At 57.1% G+C, this 10227-nt stretch overlaps 2 protein-coding genes across 5 annotated transcripts in view; both read right to left on the bottom strand.

The window, feature by feature from the left end:
• The window catches only part of TFEB (transcription factor EB), a 62774-nt gene extending 56564 nt beyond the window's left edge, over positions 1–6210 (bottom strand). For all 3 annotated transcript variants that reach the window (XM_034648142.1, XM_034648148.1, XM_034648139.1), the window contains exon 1: positions 5954–6210. The gene's annotated coding sequence lies outside the window, so the exon portion shown is untranslated. The remainder of the gene's footprint in view (positions 1–5953) is intronic.
• Positions 6211–7667: 1457 nt separating this feature from the next.
• Positions 7668–10227, bottom strand: part of PGC (progastricsin) — a 15404-nt gene continuing 12844 nt past the window's right edge. For both annotated transcript variants that reach the window (XM_034648196.1, XM_034648197.1), the window contains 4 exons: positions 9901–10023; positions 9102–9249; positions 8598–8696; positions 7668–7909 (listed from right to left, as the gene is read on the bottom strand). In XM_034648196.1, coding sequence (XP_034504087.1) covers positions 7757–7909; positions 8598–8696; positions 9102–9249; positions 9901–10023 — 523 coding nt within the window. In that variant the 3' untranslated portion in view covers positions 7668–7756. The remainder of the gene's footprint in view (positions 7910–8597; positions 8697–9101; positions 9250–9900; positions 10024–10227) is intronic.

Here is a 10227-nt window from a genome sequence, read left to right on the forward strand (position 1 = left end):
AGGGGGAGAGGAAGAAGCAGGCTCATAGCAGAGGAGCCTGATGTGGGGCTCGATCCCATAACGCCGGGATCACGCCCTGAGCCGAAGGCAGACGCTCAACCGCTGTGCCACCCAGGTGCCCCAAGCAGCAAATATTTCCTGAGCACATGTCCCAGAGGGTGGTGCCGAGACTACAAGGCTGGACCGTGGTCAGTTTAACAGGAGGTGGGGGCAGAGAGCCAGGGAGGGGAAGGGAGGCTGATGATCCCAGGAATTAGGAGTCACCAAATGGTTTCACAGTGGTCCCCGCCCCTTGGGACCTGGCTTCAGAAAGAAGACAGGCCTAAGAGATCCAAAGCAATCAGAGAGCCGGAGACAGAAAGCTCTTGCTTGGGAAGCTGCGAAGCAGTGAGTAGTTCTCAAAGCATGGTCTGGGGGCCAGCGGCATTAGCATCACCTGAGAACTCATCCAAAATACAAATTCCAGACCAACTGGAATTTGCAGCCCTACGGATTCTGGACCTACTCAGTCAGGAACCCGGGGGTAAGGCCCTAGCAATTCCAGGTGATTCTGATGCCCACGCAAATTTGAGAGTCTCTGCCCTGGAGAAAGGGCATCAAAGTCATTTGGGGACTTTTTAACATATTGACGCCTAGGCTCCTCTTTCAAGATTCAGATGCGCTGGTAGGTTGTTTTTTTTGTTTTGTTTTGCTTTTAAGCAAGCTCTACGCCCTATGTGGGGCTTGAACTCACGACCCCGAGATCAAGCATTGCATGCTCTACCAATGTACCAGCATGTTTTAAGAGCCCCCCGGGCGGTCATAACATCCAGTGAAGGTTGCAGTCAGATGGAACAATCTCCCAGTCTCCCAGGAAGGTGTGCCTTGATGGACAGAGGACCTGGTTAGAGGGAGGGGTGCAGAGGAGGGGGTGCCAGGAGAAGGGACGAGCATGAGCAAGGACTGGGAGGAGGAAATACGGACCATGGATTTCTGGAAAACCTGCTGGAATTTTGGATTAATCCCCACGGCGTCACATTTTACTTTGGGGTCTCCATTATTGGGATAAAAGCCAACAAAGAGGCCTGCCCCCAGGAAGCTGGACCGGAGGAAGAGGGGTTGCGGGTCCTGAGGCCTCCTTTCTCCTCCTCAAGCCCACACCTAAGAGCCGGGAAAGAAAACCGTGAGGACTCTGCCCCTCTCCAGTGACCTCTGCTGTCACCCACTGCCGCACGTCCCACAGCAAAGCACTGAAGTCCCAGATCCTGCCCTATGGCTGGGATATCACCGCTGCCTTTGCTCATACCGCAGCCGGGCATCTGCACCTTGGTGCAGAGTGGAGGAGGGGCGGGCAGCAGAAGTGTGGAGGAAAGCCATGGGTCAGGGGTGGGTAGTAAGGGGCCAGGCCAGATGCTACCCAAGCAATCCCCAGAGGCGGGGCGGGGCAGGGCAGGGCAGGGGCAGTAGAGATGCTGCAAGCATGGTCAGGTTCCCTATGAGATCTTGTTAAGCACAGGGACTGGGCTGGGCTGGGCATGGTCACCAGGGAATGATGGGGGCTGTGGCCACAGAAGCCGCAAAGCCCCCTGTGAGGCATTTCTTTCCAGGCTGTTAGATGTGCAGGGGGGTTCTGTTTGCAACCCATCGGTCTTTTTTTTCTTCACTAGAGCTCTCTATCCTCTATTTCCTCACTTGGAAATGCGAAATAAATAAATGAGTTGTAAGCATCCCTTATGATTAATAACTAACATTTCGGAGCACGATGCTATTCTAGGTCTCATACATGCAGCATGCGTCCAAATACTCAGCACAGATGGGGCGCCTGGGTGACTCAGTCAGTTAAGCGTCTGACTCTTGATTTCGGCTCAGGTCCTGATTTCAGGGTCCTAGAATTGAGACCCTAGTCGGGCTCTGAGCTCAATGTAGAATCTGCTTGGAATTCTCTCTCTCCCTCTGCCCCCCCCCCCGCTTGAGCTATCCTTAAAATAAATGAATAAAATCTTAAAAAACATCTCTTAGCCCTCTCTGCAGCACTAGTAAGCAGGTGCTAGCATAATCCTTGCTTTGTAGACGTGCAAACGGAGCCACAGCAGGGTGAAGTGGCTCGCCTGGGGTCACACAGCTTAGGAAGTCGCAGAGGGGGATTCCAAGCCAAAGCAGCCCGGCCCTGGAGCTCCTGTTCTCAACAATCTCCTGGCGACGGCGACGTGGCACTTAGCTCAGAGCTCAGCACATGCTGGCTCTATGTCCCAAGAGAAACTGGCTGGTCTCACTGCCCAGGCCAGCCTTGAGCTCAAGCTCTATGGAGTAGACTTCAGCAGTGCCCCCCAAGCCACTGCCCGCCGTACCACACGTGCCTCCCTTTGGGGAGCCCCTCCTGTCCGGGTGCCTTTGCCAAAGATGGGTAGAAGGTTCACACTGGAGGGGACCCCACAGATGATCTAGGTTCCCAGCCATGGAGAGAGAGGCTGACAGAAGGGGGGACCTGCCGCAGCCATCCAGGCTGGCCGCGAGAGGACTCCTGCGTTCTCATGACTTTGCTGCTGGTTCTCACTCAGTAGCTGCCACAGCCTTTTCCCCACATCTGAGTAAACAAGTGCCGAGTGAGGGCTGCATGATAAGTTAATGTGTGAGGTTTCCAAGGAGACCCAGGGAGCCTTGTCTGAGCTCCTCTCCTCCCTCCGGGGGGGGGGGGCGGTCAGGAGAGTCCTCAGCAGAGGTCCTTTGGTCACCTATGTCAGCAGTTCAAAAGAGCAGCCAGGACACAGGTGTGGTCCTGGGGCAGAGACCTCAGCGAGTTCCCACCTACCCCTCGGAACACGAGACCCTGCATGGGTAAAAGAAGGTTCCCAACCCCCACCTGCCCACCTTTTAGGAGGGATCTCCTGAGAAACCCTGAGTGGCCTTCTTGAGAGATTCAGAACATGGATTTTGGAGGCAGTTGGACCTAGGTTAGAGTCCTTACCACTTCCAGGCTGTGTGACTTCTGGCAACTTGCTTAACTTCTCTGAATCTGGATAATGAAAAGAATCATTCCTACTTTACTCTAAGGAGTAAATATACAATAAATGTTGTCAACTATTATTTATAACTAAATTTTCTTACAGTGTTCTACTATAGCATAGAGAGACTAGGTGAATATTCCATTAATATGATATCGTGTGGTTATACCCTCATAGACACACACAGACAATTCATCCACACACAGGTACCTAGATACCTACCATCTCGTAACTACACACACACACTCCTACCAATTACACACGCCCCACAGTGAAACACAGAGCAACACCATGGACTCACCATGTACCAGACACCGCTCCACCCTGAATCCTCACAACAGCCTAGAAGGAGTGCACCTTTCTCTCTCTCTTTTCAGAGGAAGATAGAGACGTTATATACATATCCACTTGCCGCATCCTGGGGTGTGGACACTTCTCGCAGCTCAAGAAATCCTGACCACCCTCCCTCTGTATCAGAGGAGGTCAACCCAATTTCCACGGTCATCTCCAGGGCAGCCCCAAGCTGGGCCCCAAGTGCTGATTGCCCTCCATCCCTAGGACAAAGGCCCAACCTGACTTTCATGCCAGCTGCGGTTGGGGAAACCCCTGCTGCCGGCACAAACCAAGTTGACTTTGAAAAGGAAGAGACAGAAGCCAGGGGGTGGTTGGGCCACTCCCTGTGGGGGCAGGTGCTAAGTAACTCTATAAACTTCAGCTAATGATACAATTACAGCCATAAACAAAGCCCCAAGAGGGGTCAGGGCCAGAAGCCAGACCCTCAAAGGACAGCCAGGCCTGAAGGGTGGGAGGCCCCTCCTACCAACTTTCCAGCCCTGAGGCTCCAAGGGGGCCTGACTGGCATTGGAGGTGGGCACTGGGTATCCCCACCATTCCAGGCCCCTGGATGGGCTCCTGCCTGCCCCCGCCCACCCCCTGCCCACCTCTGACTGTGAGTCACCCAGCCCTCAGCCCTCAGCAGCCCAGCTGGTTCTCCATGGATTTGGTGCTCACCTGAGGGGATGTCCCCTGCCCCATGCCCTGCACCACTTCCAGGGGACAGGATTCCAATTTGTCTGCCCCTCCCAGAGCTGAGTTGCGGGCAAAATAGCACTGCAGCTGTAACAGGCCTTGTAAACTGTAAGCAGTATCAGCTCCCTTTCAGAGAAGCAGAGCACAGAGTCACGCAAACAGCCTTTCATTCACTCTTTCCGGTTCCTAACTCGCCCACCCCAGCAGACAGGGGGCAGGCACAAAGAAGGGGACCAACTTAATTGCTCTTTTCCTATGGCTGGGGAAACTGAGGCATGGTACTAGCATACCAACAAACTACGACTCAGGGCTCTCCTCAGGGCTCTCCCCTTCCGCTGCGCCTAAGACCGGCCTTTATTGCTGGCATCTCTCCCCCAGACTGTTACCTGCCTGAGGGCAGGGCCTGGAGGCTATCCACCAGACTGGGCACAGAGAGGGCCTCAGAACAAACAGGCTAAGGAGCCAGGAACTACGNCGGGTGGGTGCAGGGGCCTAAGACCACATCTGAGAAGTATTACTAAGGGCCTGCACAGACCTTGCCCCTTCCCTGCTCGACTAAGACCCCCTCACTCAGGGTGGGGCCTGGGCGGTCATTAATTGACACTTCCCAGCGGGCGTAAAGCCAAAGAAAGCACTGCGCTCAAGTCTAGACGAGAAACTGCGCCGAACCGTCCCCAGAACAGACAAGCGAGAGAATCCCGGGTGGAGAAGACTGGGTTGGGAAGGACTCCGCGGTGAGCGGCGGCCAGGGAAGGTGGAGGGGGAGCTCGGGGCCGCGAGGGTGCGCGTGCAGAGGAGCCGCGCCCGCCCGCCCTCCCTCCTTCCCCCTCGGCGCCGGGCTGGGGCGCGCCAGGCTGCTGCGGCGCGAACCTGCTCGCGCAAACCCGAGCGGCTCGGGGCAGCCGCGCGTGAAGCCAGAACCCCCGGCCCGCATGGGGCCGAGGGGCGGGGACCGAGCTGGCATCAACCCGCTCCCTTCTAGGAGGGAGGTGCACGCGCAGCGCCCCCGTGGCTGATCCGGGTTCGGGGAGGTGGGGAGAAGACAGAGCGCGGACTTCGGGGGCGGGACGGCAAGGGGTTGGGCGGTACGAACTCCTGGAATAAGGGGAAGGGGGCGTGTTTTCCGGGATTCGGGACTAAGAAGGTGGGGGGTACTTAGGGGCGGGCAGATGGCTGGGAGCTCGGGGGAGCCGAAGGAGGGGCGCGCGAAGGGTGAGCTCTGGGTTAGGGTTCCCAGAGGTCGTGGAATCATGCAAAGGGGAGAAAAAGACTGAGCTCAGGGATACCAGGGGACGCGGGCAGCGGCCGCTTCTCAAGACACTGAGGGGGAGGAAGAGACGAGAAGGGAGGGAGGGATGGTACTTCCACCCGCCCCCCTCCAGCAGCCCAGCCCCGGGGGCGTGGCGCCGCCCGAGCCCTCCCACTCCCCGGGACCATCCAGGTTGGGCCTGGCCGGGCCGGACTCGGCCCCCGCACACCTCCCGGGCCTCCGGCGCCCTCCCCCGTACCACCCGCCCCAGCCGCCTCCCGTGGAGAAGGAGTAGGCGCAAGGCCCACACGTCCCTCAAAGTTGTTGCAAGTTCACTCCCACGCCTCCCGCCCCTTCGACTCCCAGCTCCCGAGCCGGGAAGGCCCATGCCCGCCCCGGCCCCTCCCGCCTGGTTACATAAGGTCGCAGAGAAGCCGCCCCCGGCCCGGGCCTGCAGTGAGGGGCCGGAGGGGCTCCCGCACTCCGCGGGCAGCGCCGCTCCGGCCATGTGCCGAGCGTCCCGGACTAGACGGACAGCGGAGCGGGTGGCGGCGCGGCACACACACTCCCTCTCCCCTCTTCAGCCGGCACCCCCATCCACCCACCTGTCTCCCGCTCCCACAATGGGGGCGGGGGAGCCTGGGTCCGGGGTTCCGGGCCCTCTGCACGCCCCTTGCCCCCCGGTCCCGCTCACCTAGCTCTGAAGGTCAATCCGTCCGCCGCCCGTCCCCCGCGGCTCTGGCAACTTGTCCCAAGTTCAGGTGTCCGGCCCGCGAGCTGCGCCTGCCGCCCCCTCCCGGACTCCTCCGGCTCCGCGCCACCGGGGAGGCCCGCCCCGTCCGCCCTTCCAGCTGCCGTCGGCGCCGCCGCCGCCGCTCCCTAGGTCCAGCCCGCAGCCGCCGCCTCCGCTGTCACCGAGCCCCGCGCCCGGCGCCGGGGCTCCCGCTGTCAATCCGCACCCACTTCCCGCCGCGCCCGNCCCTCCTCCTCCTCCTCCTCCTCCTTCTTCTTGGAGATGTCACGAACTACAGCTCACTATGATACACCCTGTGGTCTCTCTGACCCCAAGGGGAGGCCTGCAGCACGTTATCTTTCCGGGAGTCTAGGAAAGATGTAGGGTCCCAGATGGTGCGCTGTTGCTATAGAAACTACTACATGGCAGGGGCCCCTGGGTGGCTCAATCCTTAAGCGTCTGCCTTTGGCTCAGGGCGTGATCCCAGAGTCCTGGGATCGAGCCCCGCATAGGGCTCCCTGCTCTGCTGGGAGCCTGCTTCTTCCTCTCCCACTCCCCCTGCTTGTGTTCCCTCTCTCGCTGGCTATCTCTCTCTCTCTGTCAAATAAATAAATAAAACAATCTTTAAAAAAAAATTCTTAAAAAAAAAAGAAAGAAACTACTACGTGGCAAACCTCAGTTTCCCTCGTGTTTTGGAATGGAATGCCAAACTTGGACTTTGTATTTCACCCCTGCCCCTGAATGTAAGGAGCAAGGTTGGGGGTCAGACTAGTGAAGGACAGGGTGACAGAAATGTGTACAAGGAGACTACCACTCTCCCATTATGGTTTTCCAATAATACCTCTTCTCAAGCCCCGTCAGTCCTAGCTTTCTACCCCATGGAGCAGAGGGCTCTAGGTGAAAATACGATCAGCTTCACTCAGCCCAGACCTTCTGAAGCCCTCCTGGAAATAGGTTCTGGGAGCATCACCCCCCTCCTGGAGGGACCCATGACTGTCACAAGTGTACTAGGCATCTAGCATTTCTCAGAAGCTCCTAGTGCAAACTTGATCATAGGTGAGGAGATGAAGGCCTAGGTGTGGGAGGATGGACACAGTGCTAATGGACTTGCCTGGGGTGATTCTGCTGGTCATTCGATCCATTAGGTCGGCAGAGCATTTTGGGTTGTGGCAGTAGGGCCCCTTGGCCCATCACAAAGGAGTACCTGCCTCAATGTCACTACCACTAGCAGAGAGAAGCTGTGGAGAGTCTCCAAGCTCTGAGGGGTACAGGGCCCCTCCCCAGGCCCTACCTTATGCCTGAGGTGACACCCCTCCCCGCCCCCACAAACCTCCTAGCCCCTGAGGGAGAACACAGTCCAGCAGAGACACATCCGCCCCTGACTCCCACTCTTCCCTCCTATTCCCTGTGACCAGGAGCTGCCTTATAGGCCACAACTGCCTCAAAAAACAACACGCTGGCCAACATGGAGAAGAACTATTTATTACAACAGAAAGCCCTTCAACAGAAGGCTGAATCCAANCACAGTCCAGCAGAGACACATCCGCCCCTGACTCCCACTCTTCCCTCCTATTCCCTGTGACCAGGAGCTGCCTTATAGGCCACAACTGCCTCAAAAAACAACACGCTGGCCAACATGGAGAAGAACTATTTATTACAACAGAAAGCCCAGGAGCCAGAGAAAGAAGGCTGAATCCAGAGAAGCAGCACCTGCAGGGTGGGGGGTGGAGAGGAAGAATGAAGCCAGGCGTGCAGGCACTGAGTCTAGGCGGCCGTGGCGAAGCCCACCCTGTTGTTGCCAATGTCGAAAATGGAATAGTAGGACCTGAGGAAGATGCCCCCGAGGATCCACAGGGGTTGGCCACTGCTGGAGGGCAGGTAGGTGGCCTGGACCCCAATGGTGCAAATGCCATTTCCCTGCATGACACAGAAGGGCGGCGCTCATTCATTGGCTCACATGGGAACCGGGGGCTGTTCAGCCCTGAGCCCCAGGCCAGGAGCTCGATGCAGAAATGAGGGACCCAGACTTGCTGCTCTTGAGGGCTCAAAGGCCAGCTGAGCCCCAGAGTAGGAGGGATTTCTGCAACGGGTGAATGCGGACTGCAGTGACCACCGCGGTCTCCTCTCCCCAAGTTCCTGCCCGCCTCCCTTTTGCTCCCGATTTGGAGTAGGCCAGCCCGCTGGCAAAGCCTTGAGGCCAGACCAGCTTGGCTTCCGAATTTAGCTTTACCCCGACTAGCTGTGCAGCCTTGTGTCAGTTTCTTAACCTCTCTGGACCTCCAAGTTTTCACTTGTAAAATAGAAATTAGCATCTCCCTCCTTGAATGGTCTGACAGTTCAGTGGGCTAGGGTGGGAGGCAAGGTGCTTCCCACAGCGCCGACTCTAGTAAGTGCCCAACAAACACCCCAGTGTCTTTCCACACTAAGTAACAATAGATGACACTCTTCTGTTTCGTAGCCTCGTGCCAGAGTAGGGGTTTGGAATCAAGGAGTGCAGAACATAGAGCAGTGCTCACAAGGAGTTGGGGGATGGCACGTGGTCAGGAGGCCCAGCGTTTCCGGCTCCCAGCCCCTCCTCACACCCATCACGTCCCTGCAGACTCACTGTGAAGACGTAGGAGTGGTAGGGCAGGGAGAAGGGCACACGGCTGATGAGGAAGGTCAAGGTGGGCAGGTTCTGGATGTTGTTACAGTCCACGAGAAACTGCAGAGAGGAGCAGGGCCCAGGTGCCTCAACGAGCCCCTGAGAGGACCTGCCAAGCCCCTCTCCTCAACGCCCTTGGTCCTGAGCTGCCCTGCTTGGCCCCACATTCTAGTTAGTCCGATCTTATCCAAAGCCTGGAAAGTGTTTAACCCGTTTCCTTGGAGGCGCTGAAGCTCCAAGGAAATTCTGCCCAGTAGTAACCACCCTTTACCCCCTCAGCACAAGCCTCCGGCCCCCCTAAATCAGCCCCCAGGCCCCCAGCCCCAGTCCTCCCAGGGCCCCCACCTCCAGGGCTTTGGGAGCAGCTAGAGGTATGGAGGCCAAGAGTGGGGCTACTCCCAGAAGAACCATAAATGCCTCCCAGTGGGCCTCTGCAAAAGAAGGGGATGCCTCCCCCAAACTCACCTGTCCATACCGGTCCGCCTCGGCCCCTGTAGCCTGCAGAAGGGCACTCAGGTACTGCTGGGGTATGGTGAGCAGAGATGTGCCTGTGTCCACAATGGCCTGGCAGCCCTGGGAGCACCAGCCCATGGCATGGCCGCCAATGAGGAACCTGAATGGTGAGGAGATGAATGCCCTCAGCACCTCCAGCTCAGGGCATCTAAGAAGTGAGTGTTCCCCACCACCAAAGGACAGCCACAGCCACAGAATCATGGTATACCTCAGGAAGGTAAGAACTCTGGAGAGGTCATTCCAGCCATCCCCCTGCCTCACATCATTCAGAGTCTATTCAGGGACACCTAAATGGCCACGGAACGTAGTTCTTTAAAGTTTCAAGGAAGGTTCTAGAAACACTGAAAGCCAGGGTCACTGAATGGTTTAAGTACTATGACCACATTAATCCCCCCAAATACACCATAGTTTCCAATTAGTAAGCACATAGTGTTGGATCACAGGGTTTATAATGTTTGAGATTTCAGACCTTCTCCATTTATATTGTTCTCACCTCACCCACTTCTCCAGGCTGAGCTGGGCCTTCAGTCTCCAGCAGAGGATAACTGTGGCTTTGTGGGGGCAGGCTTCGGGGTCTCCTATCCCCACCTCCTAGCAGTACCTACCTGTGTGTGTGTGTGTGTGTGTGTGTGTGTGTGTGTGTGTCCATGACATGAAATGCCTNTGTGTGTGTGTGTGTGTGTGTGTGTGTGTCCATGACATGAAATGCCTCGAAGCCTGTGACATCCTCAAGCCCCCAGGTCAGACTCACTCCTCAATGCCAATCTGCCAGTAGCGTTCCTGGGTGACGGGGGCCCAGTAGATCGGTCCCCTGTGCAGGCTGTGGTCTATTTCTCCGAATATGAGAACTGATCCGTTCTGAGAGCTCATATCTCTGCAGAAGGCAAAGGGAAGGGTGAATCAGGGAATGGCTATAGAAAAGATTTCCTGATGAGAATTCAGCCTCAAAGGAAAATAGAGGTCCTTCCCTGGCTGCAGGCTCGCGGCCCTAAGAGCATGGCTATGTTTCCCACTCAGATTAGGGTCCCTGGGGGCGCCTGGGTGGCACAGCGGTTAAGCGTCTGCCTTCGGCTCAGGG

The sequence above is a fragment of the Ailuropoda melanoleuca genome, chromosome 19, assembly GCF_002007445.2.
Source record: "Ailuropoda melanoleuca isolate Jingjing chromosome 19, ASM200744v2, whole genome shotgun sequence".
In the NCBI taxonomy this organism is placed as follows: Eukaryota; Metazoa; Chordata; class Mammalia; order Carnivora; family Ursidae; genus Ailuropoda; species Ailuropoda melanoleuca.